This window comes from Aristolochia californica, unplaced genomic scaffold, assembly GCF_029961685.1.
Source record: "Aristolochia californica isolate CCGP_79_NKW_82.1479 unplaced genomic scaffold, dmAriCali1.0.hap1 SCAF_9, whole genome shotgun sequence".
NCBI lineage: Eukaryota > Viridiplantae > Streptophyta > Magnoliopsida > Piperales > Aristolochiaceae > Aristolochia > Aristolochia californica.
In genome coordinates, this window is record NW_027182290.1 from 35,607,538 (window position 1) to 35,633,060 (window position 25,523).

Sequence of the window (25,523 nt, forward strand, 5' to 3'; positions counted from 1 at the left end):
TAAAATCTTTATAGAATTTTTTTAAAGGTAAATCCAGAAAAATGACACGAAACTGCTTTAGCCGTCCATGTTATTCTGTGGTATTCATGATCTTCTGAATCCAGTTCCAACGTCAGGCAACCGTGGGGAAGAGATAGGAAGAAAGGATGCAACTTTGTTGAACCATACTGCTGTTGGCAAATCAAGGTAACGAACAGGAAATCGAAAAAGCTCGCTATTGGACTTAAGAAGGCAGAAAGTGTACTTGAGATGAATGTAAGTCATTATGGAATCAAACTTACAAGTAGATGTTCGTCAACAGCAAGAGCTCTTGCTGTACGAGGCCATACAAAAGGTTAATTACATGGGTTGTCAGAAAATACACGATTTGCACAACTAAGTACTCACACACTATACACAAAAAAATTCTGGCCACCAAAAATAGGCTGCTACTTCGTAAAGAACAAGCCCTTCTTCTTTCCTCTCCTCTTCTCCACAGCCTGAAAAGGAAAACAAAGAAAAAAGAGCAAATGTGTGTTAGCATGCCCTATAGACATGCATCAAACCTACAAAACCATTCAAACTATAGTCAAAACTGAAAATAGAACAAACGGTCCAATCTGAGTTGTACCCTCATAATAAATAATCTCAATGTAAGCACAATGGCATCTCTCAACCTGTCAAAATGGAAAAGTAAAACATATAAGAAAGAGAGAATTTTATACTTCAGAGAAACAGTATATTTCCATCGAGATACTATTACACATCTGAAGCATATGAAGAATCACAATATAAGAAGAAGAATCATTTAAAAAAAAAGAAGAATCACAATATAAGACCAGTACAGTCAGCGAGGAGTGTTGGCACTTACGAGTTACTGTATGCTGTCCTCAAAAGATATTCTACTCCACTAGAACTATGTATGGAAAATTCAGTTGCATGTCCAAAAGGGATTGTAACCTGCAAATATGAAAGATTAGATGCTACATGCCGGCTTTCTTTTCCTTTGAAAATGGAAATGGTTTTATATGATGGCTGTTTCAAGCCAAGACCCAATTGTCCCAAAAGTATACAGGAGCAGAATAGCATAATTCAGATTAAGAAACAAATTTTGAATGTATTAACGTCCACATACTGATGTAGTTTGCAAGAACTTCTCTGCCACAACAACACCACGAGGTCCATTACACTTGATACTGTAACCTTCCTTCTTAATAGCCAAAATGGCAGGCTCCCAGATATCCAGGCATCCAGCCTGCAGATCATAAACAAGAAATTGACATTCAAGATACACATATAGGAAACAATGAATCCTCACAAAACATGTTCAGTAATAGCCATACCGACAATGACACTTCATATGATGCATGTCCAGCAAAGAATGTTTTCTCTATTTGCCCTTGCATCTCTGAATCTGCAATCAACATAAAGTATTACTAAGAGAAATTTTAAAAGTTCTCACTAATTTGCGGTTTCAATTTAAAATTCTCACCCAAAAATGACAACATTAACACCTAACACATGTATACACTAAACTGCTTGTAACAGCTGTGTATGCCACACAACACTTCACCTTTAACTTAAAAAGTCAAAGAATGAATAAGTAGCAATGCTATATGGCACATGTATGTACTGCTTTTTTGGAATAAAATGCAGTTTCATACAATGATACTTGAATAAATATTCTTTTTTAACTGAGTTGTTCGAGAGATATAACTTGAGCCGTTTTTCAGGTATTCTAGATTTTATGAAGAAGATAATCTTAATTTCTATCATGTACAAGGATTACTAATGTGTCTGAATTATATAAATACAGTTCTTTCATACAACAAGTTGTTTAATTGATTGCTATAAAAGCAGACAAACAGTTTAACAATCTGATCAGTAATTTTCAACAAATAAATAGTCAAAGAGACACAGAGAAGTTTTAGGAACCCCAGAATCCGTACAGCATAACTAACAAGACTCCTAAGGCATACCTAACTAGTGCCTATTAAATACTATGAAAATAAAGAATGATAAAGGGTTTACTCATGCAGACATAAGTATTAGATCCCTGGACAGTGCTGCAGATATCATGTCGTGAGTAGATCTAAATAAATTAAGACAACTTCTATGGATTAAGTTGAGAGGCTTGAGGAAAACAAAGTAACTCAAACTGCTCAGTGTAAGGCATTGAAGTTTTTACATGTATATAATTTTTTATGAAATGCCAGAGATATTATATGTCCAGATTCTTTTGAATACCTTTCTTTAGCTGATTTGAATAGTGATTATATTAAGAAACCAACCAAAAAGGAAACGCATATGTCCAAACTTATTGAATCATTTTCATAAATAAGAAAGTTTCTCACCCCTATGCGGGCAACAAACTAACTGTTAATTATCCTAGTAATTATACCTATAATAAAATCGATCCATTACATTTCTATTTTCTTTACTGATAGTTCGTCCTACTTAAAAAATTAACTGTCAAACACAAATGAATTTAGTCTTGTCACATGGAACTGTAAAAATTTTAACACAGATAAAACCACATGAGTACTGCAATTGCATTTGTTTTTTTCTAACAAGGGATAAGCAGCTCACCACAAGTTATCTTTCTTTGATCATTTGCAAAGACCTTAACAAGTTCCCCCTGCATTATATGTTAACATATTATTCCAATTATTTAAAAGAAAATATGTAGGACACCACAATCAAGAAAAAAAAAGCCCACTAAAATATCTGAAAAAAAACCCTTCTACACGGATAATGATGCTACGAGATCTGATAAAGATCCTGTCAAATGTAGTGTAAGGGGCAGTTTGGTAATTTTACATGATCTGAACATTTCAGCGTGGATCCTACCATGTTCAGTATGTTTAGGTATGTCTAAGTTCCAGTTTTTACTTTGTTTGGAAGTGTAGTTATAGAGTTATAAGGAGTTATATTTAAGAGGGCAAATATGTCACTCTCATCTCACTTAAGTGAATAAGAAGAAAGGGGGTTGAGTTCTGATCCCCATCAAGAGCAACCTCAACGCTACCTTCCAGCCCTTCTTCTTCTCTCTTCTTCTTCCTCTCTTCCTCTTACCTCTATTTCTTATACAAGTCTAACCAACCAATATGTGCTCACTTTTTGAATGTCCTAGGACATACTACGTCAAAGAACACCATTTTTCCATCCGGGCATCATGGCAAAACAGCTTACCAAAATTTTTACTTGAGCCGAAAGAGATAATTGAAAAAGTAACTTTTGATACTATTACAGCCATGATTTGCATATCAGCTCAATGCCTTCTGCTGCATGAATCCTCCTCTATTCTTGTTACCTCCCGGGAGGGAACATAAGCCAACATCAAGAAGCAACTAGTATCAACACCTCTCATGCAGCAATTCAAAAATATATATCATTTGATGGCCTTGCATATATCAAAATAAAATAGTAGAACAGTCCTCAGACTAAAAGGTAAATATCTTTCTGAAAGTGTGACACAGTGTTAAAAGACACCTATGTGAGTAGGGGTGGCATGGGTAGTAAATAAGAAGAACTTTTATAGAGATGGCATAGAATTGTAATTATGCATGCTAGTGTATATCCTCTTATGTCCTTTTCCTTTTGAAGCATGTAGCCCTAAGGGCATTGTAGTAATTATAAACACCTTTATATGACTATAAATACAGCCTCATAGCATGGGGTAGAGAATTCAAGCCTCTTCCTCTTGGCTCAAATTCGTCCTTAAACCTCTCTCTTTCCATCTTATTTCTCTCCCTTGGTTTCTTCTCTCCTCTCTTCCAAGAGCTAGAGTTCCTCTCTTCTCTCTTTTCCTTGAGATCTTTTGTGTTTATGTACTGGCTCTAAAAATCAACATGGTATTAGAGCGGTCAAAGATTTAATATGGAAAAGGAGAAAAAGATGGAGAAGAAATGGAGGAAGAGGGAAAAAAAAAAGGGGGGAGTTCCTCGTTTTTCCCATTAGTCTTCTTTCCCAATTCCAGTTTTCATTGGATTTCTCACGCTATATCGTTGGAAAATCTTTAAGTCTAGTTTCCAACTCAAAAAGAATTGTTACAATTAGATTTTTCTAGAAAGAGAAATCGATATCTGAAACAGAAAAGGTCAAGCAGCAGAATTTTTTTTAGTAGCAGTAGAAATCCTCAACTTTATAAACGGTTTGTACCGACGGTACTTAGTAATTTATACTGAAAATTTGATCTCAAAGGAAAGCTTATGTGAATCTACTTTCTATCCCAATAATTTTTTTCTCAATTTGATCTTTCTAGAGAGAGATATCCATATTAGAAGAATCAAAGGTCATGCTAGTATCCTGTTGCATGTGAAAATCCGAATTTAAGCTGAATTTTTTGCTTCACTTTTTGAGTTGCTAATGTTGGTTAAGTTTCCTATTTGTTTTCAAACTCTAGTTAATATTTTACCAACTTCAGTGTCTTTCCTATTTAAAAGTTTCCTTTCTTTGATCTCATATTACATTAGTTTCCATAAGAGAAGTCTTTCCCTATGAGTTTTTTTTTTAATTAATGGTGCATATATTGATAAGAAAAAGAAAGAAAATTACAAACCTAATGCCGGGGGCCTGACTCCATCTTTCCCTATGAGTTTAGTTTCTTTTTTAACAAAGTCTGAAATTTTTGAATCAGAAGTTATGTTTTCTCATTCTAAATTCCAAATATTAGTGCCCTAAACTTCCTTATTCCAGAATTTATCTCTTGAATATTTTCTTTCCAAATTGGTCAAGGTGTGTTAAAAAGTAATTGCCTTATATGAGAAGTCTATTTTTAGGAAGTTTCCATTATTATATTCTATCTCGAAACTTTCTTATTGGAGATTTTTTTTAAGTTTCCTCAATCATCATGTTCATGGAGGAATTTTTTTTATCTCCCTCTTGGGTCATACTTGGTCAAATTTTTTAAATTATTTCAATACTACCGTTACAATCTCCTTCTTATTATGGTTGTGATTATTTTATTTTCCTTAAATCCCCTATTTCCCTTTTAATCGATTATCTTTCTCCTACCATCCTTTTTTTACTCTCGTTTACTTTCCTAGGCTAACCATTTGATGCGTTGCTTTGGTTTGTCGTCTTTTTATATATGGGTATTTTAAGTCCATTGAGATTTTGAGTGACAGACATTACCCTCTTTAGTGATTATTATCATTATTTTGTTCGAAATCTTTTGAGGTTGGTTTCGACTTTTACTTTATCACCCATGTTTTTTCTTTTTGAGAGTTTGTGTCCGATTGAGTATTTATCCTTAAGATACCATGATGGAGGAGATAATTACAACAACTATTGTGTTTTTTGCTTCAAGTTGGGATCATTGCCATTACCTCCTAGCATGAGGGGGAGAATAGAAGGAGAAGTATGAGGATGAGATTGGAAGTTGAGCGCTGCAATGGTTGCACCTCCTTCCAAATTCCACATTTGAGAAGAAAAAGAAGAAGTATAATCTACAATAAAGAATTTTATGTGTTGTGGCAATCAAATTTGATGTGACTAAAATATGCAAGGGGAGAACAAGATGAAGATTACAAACAAAATATGAACAAGAACAAGATGAATCAAAACAAGGCAATCAAATTTCTTTTTTAAGCCACACAAGACTAGAATTTCTTTTCAAGCACAGAAGTTTCTTGACCAAGATTATTTGCAAAGTGAAGTTACAAACACCAGCTTGAGGAGGAATGTTAAAAGACAATCACGTCTGTAGGAGTAGCATGACTAGTAAATAAAGAGAACATCCATAAAGATGACATAGAGTTGTAATTATGCAAGCTAATGTATGTCCTCTTATGTCTTTTTCCTTTTGAAACATGTAGCGCCCTAAGGGCATTGTAATCATTGTAAACACCTTCATACTATAAATACAACTTCAAGGCATGGGGTACAGAATTCAAGCCTCTTCCTCTTGGCTCAAATTTGTCCTTAAACCTCTCTTTTCCTCTTATTTCTCTCCCTTGGTTTCTTCTTTCATCTCTTCCAAGAGCTAGAGTTCCTCTCCTCTCTCATTCCCTTGAGATCTTTTGTGACTCTAAAAATCAACAATGTATTTTTGGGTGGACATCCATAACTATCAGTTCCAAAAGATGAACCAAATCAAAGGCTAACCAACACAAAATTCTTTCATGCTATTGCCACGGTCCGTTGGAGGACTAACCAACTCACTTATTTGTCTATTCACAATGAAGTTACCTCGAATAGGGCCTCTATTACCGATGCCCTTCTCAGTTTTTTCACAGATCTATATAGGGAAGATTGCCACCACCGCCCCCGGCTTCTTCACCTTCACTTCACCTCAATCTCTCCTGCCTTGGCGGCCTTCATTGAGCTCCCTTCTCGGACCTTGAGGTTGAGGATGTGGTTATGGGCCTACCCCATGATAGGGCCGCGGGCCCCGATGGCTATAATGGTGAATTCTACAGACTTTGTTGGCCTACTTTGAGGACGGGTATTCTCTCCATGGTTCGTAGCTTCTATGATCGGGACATCACTTTTATAAGTGTCGGCGCCTCCCTTGTTGCACTTATGCCTAAGAAAGCCAACATTGAACATCCACGCTATTTCAGGCCAATAAGTCTTGTCTTTAGCCCATACAAGATCATTGCTCGCATCTTGGCTCACCATCATCCACAAAGGTCAAAAGTCCTTTTATCTGCGGCTGAGACATTCTCTACTTCGCCATGGCTGCCCATGAGATTATTGATCACCTCATCATGCTGAGTCTCCCGCATTTCATCCTCAAGCTTGAACTCGAAAAAACCTTTGACCGCGTGCGTTGGTCCCTCCTCGACAATGTCTTGCAGCACATGGGTTTTGATGACCGATGGAGGTTTTGGATTCGTAGCTGCATCTCGTTGGCCTCATGCTCTCTGCTTCTCAATGGCACTGTCTATGGCTTCTTTCATGGCTCCCGTAGCTTCCGGCAAGGGGACCCCCTCTCCCTACTGCTCTTTAATATTATCGCTGAGTACTTGTCCTCCATGTTCCACTCTGCCCATAACCTTGGGTGGCTTGATGCTGTCTTGGACCAAAGCAATTTCTATATTCCACTATTCTAGTTTGCATACGACACTATTTGCTTTGGTACTGGCACACTTGATCAAATCCAAAATATTAAGGCTCTTCTTGGCCTCTTTGAAATCAGTTTTGGTTAGAAGATTAACCGGAGGAAGACGCTCTTTTAGGCATCCATATTGATCCCCCTCTTCTCCAGCTTATGGCAAACACCCTGGGTTGCTTGATCATGACTCTCCCTTCCTCCTACCTCGACCTCCCTCTTATTGACTGCAAGCCACGAATGGGGCTTTGGGCCCCGGTGATTGAGAGGCTCAAGCGGCGGCTGTCTACTTGGAAGGGTAGGCTTCTCTCCAAAGTTGGCAGATTGACTCTCCTCAACTCTTGTCTGGCTGGTATACCCAACTACTTGCTCTCGTTTCTTCCTTGCCCCGCCTCTGATTGTTGGCGCATTGACATGATCAAGAGGCAATTCTTGTGGCGTGGTACCAGTGGTGAGTTCCACTATCACCTCGTTAGTTGGGAAGATGTTTGTATGTCGAAGTCCTTGGGTGGTCTGGGGATCAAACGCACTAAGGTGATGGGATCTGCTCTCCTTCTCAAGTGGTTCTGGAAGCTCAAGTCTAGCTCGGAGGCCTCCTAGGAACCAATGGTGACCTCCAAGCTCCGGCTTATCAGGGGCTAGATGGGTTACTAATGGCAGCAGGTGTCATCTCTCCCCCATTTGGAAAGCGATGTTCCACTTAACTTTGTTGGGGATGGTTCCAGCCTTAACTTTTGGACTGACAATGCCCGCCCCCCCACCCGCTTCTCCAGCTCACCACCACTTGTCATGATCTCTCTGTAGTCAATGCTTGGGGGAATGACTCTTGGGATCTTCGCTTGAGGCGTGATCTCACTGATGAGGAAGCCGTTACTATTTGTAATTTGATTGATGGCCTTGGTAAAGTTAAGTTTTGCGCTCATGTGGCTAACCGGATGATATGGCTCCCCAATGACAGTGGTCGTTTCTCGGTTTCCTCGGCCTGCAAGCTCCTCATGGGCTGGACTAGGCCCCCTATCACTCGGTCGGCCACCATTGCTTGGCATCTCATGGCCCCCCCCTCCGGTGAGATTCTTCCTGTGGAGTGCTTGCCGCAATAGAGTCCTCACTGTTGACAATCTCCTTCAGTGCGACAACTCCTCCCCGGACCCCCTTTGCCCCTTTTGTGGATTAGAGGAAGAAACTACTTGTCACATTCTTCTGCATTGCTCCTTTACCTGGCAGGTTTGGGCATCTCTCCTTAGCAGTATGGGCCTCCAGCTTGGCCTCCCTCATGACTTGAGCACCATGTGCCACTACCCACCCTGGGTAAGCTCCTCTTATTAGCCTTTGTTACCCACATCCCTTGGTGCCTTTGGAAGGAGAGGAACTCTCGATGATTTGATTGTGTCTTTGTGCGGCTTTTAAAATCACTTGCACTGCCACGGGCCTCATCTCTGGCTGGATCTGCACCAGAAACCAGAGAATGATAAAACCCAGCTGATTTGACAGTTCAACCGACAAACCGGCCGTCACCGTGAATCAACCAAGTCACTATTGCATGGGGAAAAATCGCCACACACACAACAACAAAAAATAAAAAAATAAAAATGCAGCAAATGGAGAATAGGGGCAGCGACCCTCCTCCCCCTCCCACTCTTTGTAAACTTTATAAACACAATTTAGAGAGATTAGAGGTGGGAGGAAGGCCACGGCTACCACTTCTTGTTCTCCTTCAAATGAAGGGGAGAGATCCCCCTGCATAGAAGCTTGACAAAGGAAGGGAGCAGAACCCTACCCTTCTCCCCTCAAGATTGGGGAAGAAACATTATCCAACAAAACATTAGAGTACCTTTCTTTTCCTGTTATCCAGGGGTTGGACTTCAATTGCAAGATAAGAGTCTACATCATCAGCTGTCACCAGGTAGTTGGGTTGCTTTGCTCCTGTAGTCAATAAGATGTTCAGGAATCAGACTATGAGAAAGATGCCAAAGAGTAAACAAAAGGCTAGGATTAATTAAAGAAGGATTACCGACTATATAATGAACTGACCCATCCTCCATATATCTCACCCACTGATCGTGAAAACAATTAGTTAGAAAGCAAAACAAACCAAAATGACTACAGTCGACTTTTTTTGCAAATTAAGCTACTCAAGGTGTCTACTAGCCCAAGGATCAACACATAACCTTTGAACAAAAGTGTACCTCAAAATTGCAACTCGTAGTTCCATTAATAGAATAACCACAGGCTTGAAGTTCTTGTCCAGGAAATGCTTCTCCAGCAATTTGAAGGCCCTCTATGGCTGGAAGAGGATCTTCATCTGCAGCTGGGACATTCAGGGTCCTCAATGACCAATAAAAACAAATGAAGCTACTATTTCAAAAAAAAAAAGAAAAAAACAAATGAAGCTAAACAACACTACCTAGTTGAAATAATTACCTTCAGAAAATGAGGAACTAGGCTCCTCTAAGACTGGAGGCAGATAAGGAGAATATGATGAACCCGGGTCTTCTTGTGTAGGTGTCATATATGTACCATTACCAGCAGCCCAATGGACGGAAGAGGACTCTCTCTTTGCGGGGGCCCCGGATACATCAGTATCACCCACCTCATTCCTACTAAGTGATAAAGGTCTATTAGAGTGATCATCATTAAGACGACCTGCATCACCTTGAGGGGTATGGCGAGCTGGAGCATCTTGTGCAGCTGGACTTCTAGGAGCAGTTGTGAAAGAGTTAGAATGAACTCTCCCAAGAAGAGCTCTTTAAAAGAAAAAGTAAACTAGAAAGAACAAGATATTAACTCAGAACGTCATTTAAATAAAGAGGTTAATAGTTTTTATAGTAAAACTAGGTGACCATGACCAGAATGAGAAAGATATACATCGATTTGTTGTCTCATGAGATCCTGCAACAAAGGTTGACAAATAAATTTGTTCTGGGTTCTTCACATGAACAACTATTGGGCAAATTAACAACTCCTATGGAGCTAAAGCTGATGAACATCTTTGAATAAAAAATTAAAAAAACAATAGAGCCAGGAATGTGTTCAGGTTACCTTCCCTGGTGACCAATAACCATGGGAGGTTTATTGTAATGACTACCAAGTAAAAAATGGCTGTTCTCTTGGAAAACCATATGAATTTGTCAAGCCATTTTCTCATTTCCTTTAACAAGGGAATTCTGACACTGAGGCATCCTTAAACTCGAAAAAGAATTTTTTCAACTACAGATGAGTAAAATGTGATAAAGATTTTGACAGATATTACAATAAATCTTATACAAAGAAGAAGGAAAATAATTAAGTTCTTAAATTTTAGGAGCAGACAAAGAGTGGAAAGGAGTTAGTCTGAGAAGACCCAAGGCTGTTCAATTGAACCAGGTCATTCCTGCAAAATTGATCAACAAGAGTATTGCTGCAATTTCTGATTCACAAGTGGAAAGAGTTTGCGTGGAGATTCAGTGAGCTTTGTCAGAATTTTGCCCTTTTTTATTAAAAAAAAAAAACAAATCTAATTATGTTATGACTGATATATAGAATCTTTCAAACATAAAAGACCCACAGTTTTTAACTCCGAAATTGAAGATCTTAAGTTATTAAGTTCAAGTTGTATTTAGTTTCTAGTCAATTATTATCTTTAGACTTAGCAGGAGGCCTTTTCTGGGTATTTCATGTGCCTAGTATGAAGCACCAGAAAGAGTTATTAATTCGTTATTCAAGGAAATTAAGGCAACTTGTCTGCACCATGTGGAAGATTCCTACTTACAATTTTATACAGAAGTTTCAGTAGCTTCTCAAGTTATGGAATAAATTTCATGATTCTATTCATCTAGATAATGCTTTGTGAGATTTCTATCCCTTCTCTTTTAAACTTTTCTCTATTTTTCCTATTAAGGTTAGTTCCTGCACTCTTTTTTAGAAAGGTACAATTTTTCTCTACTGGCTACACTAAAGCTGCAGACTGAATGAACTATAACCATTTATAGTTTGTCACAAACATGTACCAACAACATAGACTTAAAACCCCAAGGAAAAGCTTCCCAGAAATGAGTGAAGATACAATATACAGAACAGATATATTGCAGTACATCTAAAGGGTCACATGTTTATTATAAGTTTCCCTCAAAAAGCAGTCAACTTGATAAGGCTCACCTGTTAGCAGGAGAAAACCTTCCCAGATTATCGTGCTCCATATCTTTCATTAAAACACCACCAGCAGGAGGGAGATTATTATGGTGCCCAAATGTGTCCCATTCAACTGCTCTTGTTGTCTGAGCATTTAAAGGAGACGATGATGGTGTTTGTGAATGAGAATATGTTTGCTGAGGTACAATCTCCAAGCCATTTTTATTCTGACACCAAAAAATAAATTCAAATACACTTATCAAATACACTTATACTTTCCGGTCGTAAAGGTATCTTTTGAAATTAAAAGAACATAATAGAGGACATTGTCATACTGTGGTGGTCAAAGCTACTCCGAAGGAGTGAGTTGGTGATTGTGGAGTAAAACTAGTGTTGTTGTTCAATGCATCAGATTGCCAAGGGGCTACCTGATACTGTGATTCCTTCAACTTTGCCTGTAGATCAAACATGAAATAGATCAAAACAAAAATTCAAGATGGTGTATTTTTCTACTAATTGCTTATACAGACACTCAAAAATGAGTCAGGCTTGGACCAGGTAACTATTAAGAATGACCAGATGTGGCACTGAACCTTGCGTTCGGTCGCTAAATACAGCTGTCGCACCAGCCATACTTTATGCAGCTAACTAGTTGGTAATAAGGATGCAGCACCTTCTGCAGATGGCCATAACAGAGAGAAGACTATTGAGGTAGACATAGGGTAACATTATGCAAGACATAAAAAATTAACATATCTGTGAACATCTTGGGGTAACACAAATAGACAACAAAATGAGAGAGCAACTGGAGATGGTGTAAGCATGTTTGAATGAGTTCGAATGGTGCACCAGAGAGAAGGCATTCAGTCACTATTGGCTGAACTGTCAAGAAATTGAAGAAGGTTAACATGGATGGAAACTGTGAGAAAAAATTTGAACAAGGTCGAAGAAGAATCCATAACCATACCCATGTCCCAGCATCGAAACGATGCTACACTCATCAAGAACAACCTAATGATAGAATAAGCAATTGACAGAGCAGAATGAAGGAGGACAATCCAAATAGTGAACCATAATTATCTTCTTCAAGACAGACTAATATAGTTGGAGGGAGGCTTTGACGGTGACAACCAAATTTAGGCCGTGTTCTCAGAAAAAGAGTGTCCGCAGCCATCTTATACCAAGAAACAGTTTTCCACATATTTGTCTGCCTCTTAAAATGTATCAGTAGATTTGCTTATTCAATTTATTCTGTCAAAGGTCAAAATTTTGTCCAAAATAATGAAAAATATCAAATGAAAAGGATCCAGATATCCAAGAGAAGCAGAGCGTTGAAGTTGTAATTGTCAGGGGCGTTTTAGTCATTTGACATTCATGTATTGTCCCACTAGGACTACGAGACTAGTTACCAAGTTGTGTTAAGTGACACTTTCAATTTTCAGGTTCATAAGGGTCAAGAGGGGCATTTCTGGAATTGTACCTATCTGCCAGTTAAGTGACTTATTTAATTAAAAGAGGAAATCTAATTCCTCCTTGTGAACAGTACCACACAGAGTAGCTCTCTCTCTCTCTCTCTCTCTCTCTCTCTCTCTCTCTCTCTCTCTCTATTTCTCTCAACTTCTCTCTCTCTCCTTTTATCATTTCGACATGGTAATGCTAGATCCATCTGAGGTGACGCTGTAAGTGCTTTTTTTTTCTTCTCCTAAATCTGCTACACTCTTGGAAGAGTTTTTTTCTACAATTTTCTGGTGATTAAGGTTCAAGGTTAAGTCTTTTCACTTATTTTGTGCCATAACCCTAGGGTTGTATGGTTTTTGCTGCCTATTGAGCAGTTATCCTTGATTTATGTGCCCTTAGACGGTTGCTGGAGACTAGTCCCCTGTTCCTATGCCTGCACAGACTCCCAGATCTGTGCTTGGCTCTGCTTCATCTTTTGATTTGGTATTATCTACGGTGATATTGTACTGCTATGATAGATTGTGAGCTCTATAGCTGGTGACAAATAGATGCCCTAAACTTTTCATTTTGTGTGGGGCCCACATCATCTGCCCAGGTCTGTTGGGTGTATTTGAGTGTAGGTTTTTTGAGTTTTGCTGCTGGATTGTAGTATTTTCTGCTTGCTTGGGGCCATCTAGTAGTCAATGTCATTTGGGTGAAGTTGTCTCTTTTATAAAAGAGGGGGGATTTTGAAGGAAAGGACACGACCGTGATTACAAAAAAAAATGACTGGTTTGAATTACTTGAGTTGGCCCACATCTGTGAAAATATACTTGACCGCTAAGCGGGAAGCCATATATCTTATGGATCATCCTCCACATCCTCTTACAGATAATTGGGAAGGTGTGGATAATCAGGTTATGAAAGCTGCTTAATACTATGGATATCATGTTCAAACAGAGAGGTCATGAATTGTGTAACTTCAAAACAGATTTGGATAATCCTGGAGTCTTTATATGCTCAAGAGAGCAATCTATCAGTTATACACTCAATTGTTTGCCTTGAAGAGGGAGAAAGGTCGGTTTTAGACTATTTCATTGAGCTGCAAGAAATTTTACAAGAAATTGAGATATTGCATCTCATTACGACGAACGAAATTGATCTTCGGAAGCAACGAGGTGAATTGTCTGTGGCTAAATTTCTAGATGGTTTGGGATCTGAGTATGATGCAATTAGGGTCCAAATTCTTGCAGCAACAGATGTTCCATCTCTCACCAGGGTATTTAATTGAGTTATACAAGCTAAAGTAGCAAGGAAAGTAAAGATTCTGAGGCTGCTGTTCTTCTTAATCAGCAACCCCAGCAAGACTTATAAACCACCAATAAGTGTGGTCCTGGTGGTCGTTGCCGAAGCAGAGATGTCTTTGGTTGTGGGAGACAACACGGAGAAGGTAGTAGTTATAGCCAGTGTGTTCATTGTGGATGTACTAATCGCTACTCAGACAAATGTTGGGACAAGTTTGGTAAACCTGCCTGGGCTAATTCTAGTGTCACAGAAAGTGGGCCAGTCTCTCCTGCTTGTACTATTGATATTCTTCTTAGTGCACCTGACAAACTTCAGCAAGTAGCACAGCACGTGGCCCAGTTGATTATTTCCTACTCATCCATGAGGCAAAATGCTCCTACTATGACAACTACTTTGGCTAGTTCACGTAAGTCTGCATACCTTGGCTCATTTGTGTTCCATGTGAATCCAATATCCCCATGGTTTATTGTATTGGGCTTCTACGCACATGTCAGGTATGCCCTTATTGTTTTCTTCTCTTAATCAATCTTCCCAGTTTAAAAAAGTTACATAAGCAGATGGTTATCTTTCCTCTGTTGATGTATAGGACGGTTCAACCAATTTCCTCAACCCTAGAATCTATTTTACTTGTCCCCAAGTTTCCAATTAACTTGTTGTCTGTGAGTCAACTTACAAAGACCTTACAACTTTCAGCAACATGTTTTTCCTACTCATTGTGTCTTTTAAGACATTCAAACGAGGAAGACATTGGTTCTGAGAGTGAGAGTGGAGGCAATACTTGAAGAGTTCCAAAACATCATTCCATTTAGCACTTCAGACAGTTGACTCATCGTTTCAGTGCCATTTGCGGCTTGGAGATCCAGCTCCAGAGAAACTCAGATAGCTCTTTTCAGAGTTACCTTCCACCTTATCATTTCAGTGCAATTCATATCAGTTGAGGAAGCATCATAGAGCTAGTTTTCCTTCTCGTCCACATCATAATAATAGTTTATTTGAGATTGTTCATTAAGATGTATGGGGACAATATCGGGTTCTAAGTCTTTTCGGTTACAAGTATTTTGCTTCTTTTATTGATGATTATAGTAGGTCTATGTGGGTGTATCTCCCTTCGGACAAATCAAAAGTTTTTTTTGCATTCCTCAACTTTTATAATGAATTAAAGAATCAAATTAGCGCTTCCATTCATGTGTTACGTACGGATAATGGGCTTGAAATCATGAACAACAAATTTGATTCTTTTTGTACTTACCATGGTATTATTCACTAGTCTTCATGTGCGTACGCTCCACAACAAAGTGGGGTGATTGAAAGAAAGAATCCCCATCTGCAAGAGGTGGCATGCACCATGATGATCTATATGAAATTACTAAAATTATTGGGTGGTGTTGCTTTTACACTATGCTTCTTGATTGATAGGATGCTTCCTCTATACTTGGTAGGCAAATACCACTCAAAGTTCTCGAGTCCAACAACGAGTATTTTCCTATCCACCCACATGTATATGAGTTTATCATTGATAAATTGTCTCTCAAAGCAGTTAAGTTTGTATTTCTTGGATATTCACGTTCTCAAAAGGGGTATAAGTGCTACTATCTATCTACAAAGAAGACATATGTCTAAGAAGATGTTACCTTTTTCAAAAAATGTTTCATTCTTTTCATAATTAGTCAAATTAGATGGTGTTCCTGAGAATGTTGATCTTGTTGTTCTACTTCCTGTGGAGGATTTTCCTAGCATTGTGTAAGTTCCTATAATGGTTCTAGAGTCGCCCAAGTTTGCAAGTTTACAAGCAACAAATACCTTCCAAGGCTACAGCTCCAAGGCCCACACCTGTGCCAATGCCTCCCTCATCTACTACTCCTAAAGTAAGTAATTTACATCTTCCAATGTGCTGTCACAAAGGGATGTATGTCTCAGAAGATGTTACCTTTTCTGAAAACGTTTCGTTCTTTTCACAATTAGTCAAATCTGATAGTGTTCTTGAGAATGTTGATGTTGGTGTTCCACTTTGTTGAAAAACAAGTAAAGGGGTATTTTTGTCATTTTACTATATTTATATTTATATGTTTTGATGTAATCTTGTTATGTATGTCCAATTATGTCTATGGTCCAAGTTTTATGTAAAGAGGCTATGTAGAATGGGAGATATAAGGAGATTGTGGTTTCACTTAAGAAAGGATATATCGGTAATTGTAATCGATCAGCATTACAAATAGAGGTTGGGGGATGTGCACATCCCCCAATGCAGCTCTTTCTCTTGAGCTTTTGTCCCTCCTCCTTCACTCTCTCTCATTCTCTCTCTTCAACTCTCTCTCCTCTTACAATTTTCCTGGTATCGAAGTAGTAGATCACGAAGGTTCTTTGTCATTTTTTCATCCTTTTGAAGCAGACATCTACATAAAGGAAGGATCTTAATCAAGTTTTTCGGCTATTGGTTGGCAAAAATTCAATTTTTTTCTCCTTTTATTTTTGCCATAACCCTAAGTTTACAGATTCTACTCTTCTTAGAACAGATCTTGACGTTTTAAACTGCCCAAAAGAGGGTTTTTATGTTGATCTCGGGATGTGTGCCAACTCCCAAACCTATATGTGCTGATGTCAGCCCTATTATTGCTCTTTTTACACTGTTTGATCTGGAATTTAATTCTTGTGCTGGATTTCTGGATTTTCTGACTTGCGCACATCACCTAATTGCCCTAACCCTAATCCTACATGGTGGGGCCCACCTAGGCCGATTAATTTGAAGTGTTGGAAGGCTTATTTGATCTGTTTGGTGCTTCTATATATCTATTATGGCTGATTCCGGAGAAGTTTACACTCCATCTAAAGAATCTTACAATTCTGATGGGAAAGAAATTATCACCATCACCTTTGAAAAATTGAATGACGATAATTATCTTACTTGGTCCAAATCTATTAGAAAATATTTAAAGGGCCAAAAGAAACTGAAATTTATTAGGGATGATCCTCCTATCCCTCAGGGTGATGATTGGGAAGCGGAGGACAACCAAATAATGACTTAGATTGTCAACAACAAGGAATCTACTATTTTTTTTTTTTTAAATGATGCTGAATTTTATTATGAGAGCTCAAACGAGCAGCAGCAAGGAATCTACTATTAGAACTCAGGTTATGAAGTTTGAAACTGCCAAAGCTATGTGGTTATCTTTAGAAGCTTTATATGGTCAAGAGAGTAATCTTTCCCAAGTATATGAGTTATATACAGATTTTTTTGGGCTTGAAACAAGGTAACAGGACTGACAGAATATTATTGTTCCTTTCTGAGTAATTGGCAGAAAATTAATGTTTTTTATCCATTTACTATGGATGAATGGGAACGCAGGAAAAAACAAAGTCAACTCCTAGTGGAAAAATTCCTCGATGGTTTGGGTGCTGAATTTGATAGCATGAAGACGCAAGGCCTAGCCTTTGATGAAATACCTATCTCTACTACTTTTAATAGGGTAATGACAACTTCAAAGATTATTGTGCCTAGTAATGACACTAAAGGGGTGAAGCTACTAGCCCTAATACATTAGCTGCAGCACCTGGTTCCGCTGAATCATCTAGAGGACACACAGGGACTGCCAAAGGCAGAGGTAGAGACAGTTCAAGCCAAGGACTAGACCGAGGGACTCTCAAACTAAGTCATCTATCACTTGCAAAGCTGATTCAAATAGTTCCAGTCTTCCAGAGCTTCCTTCAAGCATTATTCAAGCGAGTCATGTCAACTAGGCAAGCATCATCGAAGTTCCCTTCCAGCTTCATTTCATCAGACAAGCAAACTATTTGAGCTTGCCCACTCAGATATCTGGGGTCTTTGTCCTATGACTAGTCAGTTTGGTCATAGATACATTATTTCCTTCATTGATGACTTCAATAGATGTACTTGGATTTATCTCCTTCGAAAAAAATCTAAAGATTTCGATGTATTTCAACTCTTTGATAATGAAATAAAGAATTAGTTTGTCATTTCTATCAATATCTTGTGTACAGACAATGGCCTTGAATTTATGAATCGAAAGTTTAACTCTTTTTGTCAGTCTCAAGGGATTATTCATCAAACTTATTGTATGTTCACTCCACAACAAAATGGAGTTGTTGAACGCAAGAATCGCCACTTACTTGAGGTGGCTAGAACTAAGTTACTTTGTATAAATGTCATTAAGTCATATAAGGGTGATGTTGTTTCCACTGCATGTTTTCTGATAAATAGAATGTCGTTCTCTGTTCTTGATAGTAAAATTCCTATTCAAATTGTACTGCTCACTACATCTCTTTTTCCTATACTACCCCATTTTTTGGGTACTTATTTTTGCACATATTTTTTATCCATCTAGGGATAAATCATCTTCTCGTGTTGTTAAATGTATATTTTTGGGCTATTCTCAGACACAAAAAGGGTACAAATGTTTCAGTCCATCTATGAGAAAAACATTTGTATCTGTTGATGTTACTTTCTTTAAGGATGTTCCATTCTTTGAGTCTTCAAGGTCTGAGTCAGTTTCTACTATTCCCTTGGTACCCAGTCTTGTAATTCCTATTCCAATTGATGACTGCATTCATACTTACATGATGCTTCTACTGAGAAACCACTACAGGTATATCGGCGCCAACAACAACCATCTCTTCCCGCTCCAGACCCCTCTCTCTCGTCGGACCATGATTCTGCATTATCCCTTGATCCTGAGGTAAGTGACTTTCACCTTCCTATTGCTCTTCAGAAAGGTGTTTGTAACGGTACTCATCCTCTACCTCACTATGTCTCTTTTGATTCCTTATCTGATAATTACCATAAGTTTGCTTTGTCCATCTCTACGTGCACTATTCTTTCTTCAATGTAGGGTGCTCTATTGACTCCTCATTAGAAGAAAGTCATGGATTTTGAGATGGAAGCACTAGTTGATAGAGGGACTTGGGAGCTGTGTGATTTACCTCTAGGGGTTGCAATAGTTGGTTGTTAGTGGGTGTATACATAAATATAATTCTGATGGATTTGTTGAAAGATATAAGGCTCGCCCCGTTGCTAAAGGATATACGCAAACCTTTGGAGTAGATGTATTTGAGATTTTTCTCTAGTTGCCCGCTTGTCTTTTGTCAAAATATTGGTCTCTATTGTGGTACATCAAGGCTGGTCTCTGTTTCAGCTGAATATTAAAAATACATTCTTATATGGTGATCTTGAAGGGGAGATGCATAAGGTATGTCGACTCAAGAATGCTCTTCATGGCTTAAAACAAAGTCCACAAACATGGTTTGAAAATTTTGATCAAGTGGTTATATCCATGGGGTTTCGTAGAAGTCACTGTGATCACTCATTGTTTATTCTGAAGAGATCATCTAGAATTATTATCTTATAGATGTAGGTAGATGATACCATCTTATTAGGGAGTGACTTATCAGGCATTGAAGAAGTTAAATCCCACTTGGCGAGTCACTTTCAGACTAAAGATCCGGGTCACCTAAAATATTTTCTAGGTATTGAAGTTGTAAGAAGCAAGGAGGGAACGACTTTGACTCAGAGGAAGTATGTCACTAACATGCTTCAAAAATATGGACTTTGGGAGCTAAACCAGCTGAATCACCTATGGAGGTAGGACATGATCTTGATGATGATCAAAGTCTAAAATTGAAAGATAAAACAAAGTATTAGAGGTTAGTAGGCAAACTCATTTATGCTACATTTATTAGACTAGATATCTCATTTGCAATCAGTGTGATGAGTTAGTTCATGAAGCATCCACGTAAGATTCATCTAGAGGTTGCTCAAAGAATCTTACGATATCTTGAAGAAACACCAGGAAAAGGTCTTCTCTTTAGACCTAATGATCACTTGAGAATTGAGGCTTTCACTGACGCAGATTATGACAGTTCCAAGAGCGACCGAAAATCATCCAATGGGTAATGTGTATTTCTAGGAGGAAACCTTGTCAACTGGAAGAGTAAGAAACATAATGTGGTTGCCCTGTGCAAAATATGAATACAGATAAATGGCCTACACCGTCAATGAGCTAATGTCGGTGAAATCTGTTACCCAGGAGTTAGGCCTCTATCAGGAGGATCCTATGACTATGTATTGTGATAACCAAGAAGCAATCTTCACTACTAGCAACATGGTGTTTCATGAGAGAATGAAGCACATAGAGGTAGAATGTCATTTCATTTGAGATGCAGTGATGAAAAAAGAGGTGCAACCCCATATGCTCGATCTGGTGATTAACTCAGCAATGTCTTCACTAAAGCGTTGGGAAAGCGTGAATTTCTAAAATTTTGTACATATACGCTCTAGCTTGAAGGGGAGTGTTGAAAAATGAGTACAGGGGCATTTTGGTCATTTTACTATATCTATATTTATATGTCTTGATGTAATCTTGTTTTGTATGTCCATTACTGTCTATGGTTTAAGTTTCATGTAAGAGGACATGTAGAATGGGACTATAAGGAGATTAGGGTTTTACTTAGGTAAAGGTATATCTATAATTGTACTTGATCAGCATTATAAATAGAGGTTGGGGGGCGTGCACGTCCCCCAACACAGCTCTTTCTCTTTGTCGAAAGATGCCCCCCTCCCCCCCCTCAAGCTGAGAGTAGGGGTGCCATTGAACCAAGCCGGTTCGCGAGTGGCTCAAGCTCGACATCAAATCGAGATCCAGATACGACTCGTTTGAGTTAACGAGCCAAACTCGACCGAATCATGATTCGGTTCGAAAGCTCACGAGTCGGCTTGTTAACGGGCTCGTGAGTCGCAGGATCGGGAGATGGAGATGGGGGGAACGCCAAGCCCCCCGTCCGCCTCTGTCGCCGTCGGTAGCTCCTCGCTGGCCGCTACATCCCCTTCCCTCCAATTTCTTTGCCTCTGTTTCCGTCGCCGCCGTGCCTTCGTTCCATGTCGATGGGCTAGAAAACCTTATAGAAAATTTTTGAATAAGTATTTGACAGTTGATGCTATAATACTTTTAGTATGAGGCAATTTTCATAGTAATTTTGTGTTTGACATTTTATTTGATTAAAAATTTATCGATAAGTATAGTAATATATTAGATTGATTATTAATTTTTATTTATTTCCCTATAAGAGGCAATAAGAGGTCCATTTAACTTTTCTAAGAAAATTTTAAAGTATTTCTTGTAATTTTCTAGTAAGTCTCTAATAGTAATAGGATTTTATTTAAAGGTTTTTTTGGAAATATGTATCCTAGGAAAAACATTTTTAGTTTTTCCTAGAATATAAATTTTCAATCAGGGGCACTAAGGAGGCCATAGTAAATTTATGGCCAGATTCAAAAATTACAAAATAAGCTAGACAACATTTGGGTAAAAAAGATTAATATTGGTGGGCTTTAATCCATTATCGAGATTCAATCTTGAACCTCCACCATCAATCTTTTTTTTTAAAATGTATGCATAATTTTATAGATAATTTATTTGACATATATTTTATGTAGAGTATTAAATGTAGGTTAACCTTGAACTCAGCTAGAGCTCGAGCTCGAACTCATTTAAAATTATTAGGCTCGAGCTCGATTACAATTTTAGGCTCGAGGCTAGGTCGGCTCGAGCTCGAGTTCAAAATCTTTAAATCAAGCTCGGCTCAAACGTAGGAAGGTTTAGACTCAACTGGATTCGATGCCACCCTTATGCCCAATTTCAAGTAGAGGTCATGCTCAATTTTATGTAGAGGTCATGCCCAATTTGATGTAAAATGTATGTATAATTTTATATACAATTTATTTGACATGTATTTTTTGAAAAGTTTTAAATGTATGTTGGAACTCGAACTCGAGACATGTAATTTTTGAAAAGTTTTAAATGAATGTTGAAGCTCGAGCTCGGCTTGAACTCGGTTAAAATTATGGGCTCGAGATCCATAACAATTTTAGGCTCGAGGCTAGGCTCGGCTCGAACATAGGCAGGTTCGGACTCGGCTCAGCTCGATGCCACCCCTAGCTGGGGGTGAGAGAACATCATAAACGTCCAGCTTACTACAAATGGTGTATAAGATCTGTTATGTTATGAAGCCTAATTAATGCCTTATGCTGAGTCGGTTTGCGGATCGGGTAGTTTGGGGATTTCACACTTGTATTTCGGTTGCCCTAGTTTTTTCTTTATATTTGGGGGCGTTGCTATTAGGGTTTATCACCCAGAGGAGGATTATCAGTTGCGGCTGAGAAAGGTTGAAGAAAAACATGTGTGTGTGCGATTTCTCTTGTAACCTACTTCATCATCATAGTGAAATATTACAACAGCGGAAGACAAGATGTAGTCTCACCTTGAGGCGAACCTGTATAAATCTTATATTCTTTCGTACTTGTTTTTTCTTGTTCTGAGATCATAATTTTTCTCATTAGTTTTGAATTAGGGCATTTAATTCCTTACAAGATCTTCCAGTATAGAATGGCAGTCCACCATATCTTCCAACACTCTTGAGCTTTTGCCTCTCCACCTTCTCTCCTTCTCTTCGACTCTCTCTCTCTCTTCTTACTTTTTTCACACTTCTTGTGGAGGATGTTCCAAGCATGGCTCAAGTTACTGTAACAGCTCTAGAGTCGCCCAAGCCTTTGAAAGTTTACAAACAATGGACACCTTCCAATGCTATAGCTCTAGGACCCACTCTCCCACCTATGCCAAGCCCTCCCTCGTCTATTGCTCCTAAGGTAAATAATTTACATCTTCAAGTGTCCCTTCACAAAAGTGCTTGTGCATGTAACTAGAAGGGTACTAGGCCTCCGATTTCCAAGTATGTGTCCTTTGATCACTTGTCTAACTCTTTTCAGTCCTTTGCATTATCATTGTCCTCTTGTTGTGTTTCTTCTTCTTTGCAGAAAGCCTTGTTATCACCTCTTTGGAAACAAGCCCTAGATGTTGAGATGGTGGTAGCGTTGACTGATAGAGGCACATGGACTTTGTGTGAGCCTCCACCAGATGCCACCAAGTAGGGTGTTGATGGGTGCACACAATGAAGCATAAGACAAATGAAGTATAAGGCTAGACTTGTGGCTAGAGGATATACACAAACTTATGGGGTGAATGTGTTTGAGACCTTATTGCTTATTGCCCTGTTGGCTTTTGTTTGAGTGTTGATCTCAATTATTGTGAATCAGGGTTTGCCATTATGAAACTAAACGCCAAAAATGTCTTCTTATATGGTGATCTCGCAAAAGAAATGTATATGGAGCAACCGCTAGGGTATATTGCTCAGGGAGAGACTAGAAAAGTATGTAGAATGCATAAGGCTATCTATGGTCTTAAACAAAATTCTAGAGCTTAGCAGCCAACTAGTGATGTCATTGGGTTTTAAAAGGAGTCATTGTGATTACTCCTTATTTGTTCTGAAGTGGTACTATGGAATTGTGGTTTTGATCGTATACGTGGATGACATAGTGTTGTCTGGAAGTGATAAAGATGGCATTGAAGAGGTGAAGAGACATCTGGTGAGCCATTTTTAGACCAAGGATCTAGAAACACTTAAATATTTCCTTGGGATTGAAGTAGCAAAAAGTAAAGCAGCTAAGGTTTTAACCCAAAGAAAATATGTGACTAATATGCTACATGAATATGGGTTGTTAGGAGCTAAACCTGTGGAGACTCCTATAGATGTTAATCATAATCTTCATGAGAAGGACAGTAATAAGTTTAGAGATAAGATCTTATATAAGAGGTTGGTAGGCAAGCTTATATATGCTACAATAACCAGATCGGATCTAACCTTTGTAGCAAGTATGGTCAGTCAGTTCAGGGAGCGTCCACAGAAAACTCATTTAGAAGCCGCCTTGAGAATATTAAGGTACTTGAAGGTACACTAGGGAAAGGATTGTTGTATAAGCTACATGGACATTGAAAATTATAGGATATGTTGATGCTGACTATGTTGGATACAAATTGGATCGGAAATCTACTTTTGGATATTGTGTGTATGTTGGAGGTAATCTAGTGAGTTGGAAAAACAAAAAACAAAATGCAATTGTCTGCTCAAGTGTAGTAATTGAGTACAAAACTATGGCTTATACAATTAGTGAACTGTTGTGGGTGAGATCTATAGTGCAAGAGCTACATTTTCCTACTACAAAGGCTATGACAATGTACTGTGACAATTAAGTCACTATCTTTATTGCTAGTAATTCTGTCTTTCACGAAAGAACTAAACATATGGAGGTCGATTGTCATTTTATCAGAGGTGTTGTGATGAGTGGAGCAGTACTCACTCCCTATGTGAGATCTACAGATCAGCCTGGTGATCTTCTAAACAAAGCTTTGGGAAAATGAGGTTACGGGAAATTTTTACCAAGCTGGGGTTTCTAAATATATATGCTCCGGCTTGAAGGGAAGCGTTACAGTGTTAATGTCAGAGGCATTTTAGTCATTTTATATTCATGTATTGTCCCTCTAGGACTAGGATAGTTACCAAGTTATGTTAAGTGTCACTTTAAATTTTCAGGTTCGTATAGTTGTTATTCTAGGAGATACAAGTTATTGGATCTAAAAAGGCATTTCTGGAACTGTGCGTATCTGTCACTTAAGTAACTTATTTGATTAAAGGAGGATGTCTAATTCCTCCGTGTGGTGTGACAGTGCAGCACGCTTGTCTCTCTCTCTCTTTCTTCGATTTCTCTCATCTTCCTCCTTTATTCTCTCCTTTTATCTTTTCTACACAGAGGAATTCAGTCATTTTTCTGTTCAGCTGACCATAGTACCTCAGTTATAATGAGCTTTTCTTGTAGATGTTTGAACAAAACCTGCAAGAAAAATTGAAAGATAACATAGAACATCTTTAATAGAAATACAATATAGTTATATTATTCAAATCATTAAATCATCAAAAAATAAAACCAAAACATTTTTCAAACCCATGCAAAAGCTAGTCAGATTACCAAGCAGATATAAAAGACAACAAAAATAATAATGATAATAAATGTATAGACTAAATTATTTATATTTACCAAGAAATTTCTTAAAATTTAACTTGCTAAAACATAAAAATGTTCATAATTGTCAATAAATATTTCAAGAGAATGAACACAGAAATCTTCCTCAGAGACTCCAGCTTTCTGCTCATGCTTCTAAAGAGCTGAATGGATAAACTATTTCGAGCAGTTGGAGTTTGATTACTGCTCTCTCGGCCCACAGGAAGAGCCCAGTGCAAGAATGGATGTCTCCCTGTCACGGGATCAGTTAATTAAATTTTGGTGGATACTCCCTTGGCATCCCAGGCCCGTCGGCAGGTTGACTAGCAGTGCCATTCTTTCCTCTTTTGCTGGCCTCCTTGGCATGGCTGATTTAACCATTATGAGCTGGAGGTGTCAAGGCATGGCCTTAGGATCTTCAAGACAAAAAATTGGAGGCTTGCCCCATGTTGAAGGATCTCAAAGTGCCATTAGCAGGTGTCTATAGAAGCATGACCCCTCGTTGCATCACTGGTTCATTTTTATAATATCCTAGATTTAGCTGCTGATCTTGTTTGTAATTGGAATCAGTTCCGAGAACAGCCAATGGCTTGGCCAACTCTCTTGTTAAGGAGGGGGTTGTTGTTAGCTGTCCCCTTTCCTAAGTTTGTTGTGCCGTTGTCAGTGGGCTTGCAATAAAAAAGCGCCTTTTTCAACCAAAAAGAAAAAGATTCATTAAGAAATGTTTACAACCCACAT

General features: G+C 38.4%; 1 protein-coding gene across 4 annotated transcripts in view; it reads right to left on the reverse strand.

The window, feature by feature from the left end:
• Positions 1-215: 215 nt before the first annotated feature.
• Positions 216-25,523, reverse strand: part of LOC137940531 (uncharacterized) — a 31,810-nt gene continuing 6,502 nt past the window's right edge. Inside the window, exons 9-21 of one of the 4 annotated variants that reach the window (XM_068785645.1) lie at positions 24,576-24,617; positions 11,479-11,598; positions 11,171-11,370; positions 9,458-9,729; positions 9,223-9,344; positions 9,048-9,090; positions 8,868-8,959; positions 2,569-2,617; positions 1,323-1,393; positions 1,115-1,234; positions 851-939; positions 611-656; positions 216-479 (exon numbers count right to left, since the gene is read on the reverse strand). In XM_068785645.1, the coding sequence (XP_068641746.1) occupies positions 429-479; positions 611-656; positions 851-939; positions 1,115-1,234; positions 1,323-1,393; positions 2,569-2,617; positions 8,868-8,959; positions 9,048-9,090; positions 9,223-9,344; positions 9,458-9,729; positions 11,171-11,370; positions 11,479-11,598; positions 24,576-24,617 (1,317 nt within the window). In that variant the 3' untranslated portion in view covers positions 216-428. Of the gene's footprint in view, positions 480-610; positions 657-850; positions 940-1,114; positions 1,235-1,322; positions 1,394-2,568; positions 2,618-8,867; positions 8,960-9,047; positions 9,091-9,222; positions 9,345-9,457; positions 9,733-11,170; positions 11,371-11,478; positions 11,599-24,575; positions 24,618-25,523 lie in introns of all 4 variants that reach the window. The other 3 variants (XM_068785646.1, XM_068785644.1, XM_068785647.1) reach the window with 3 other exon arrangements.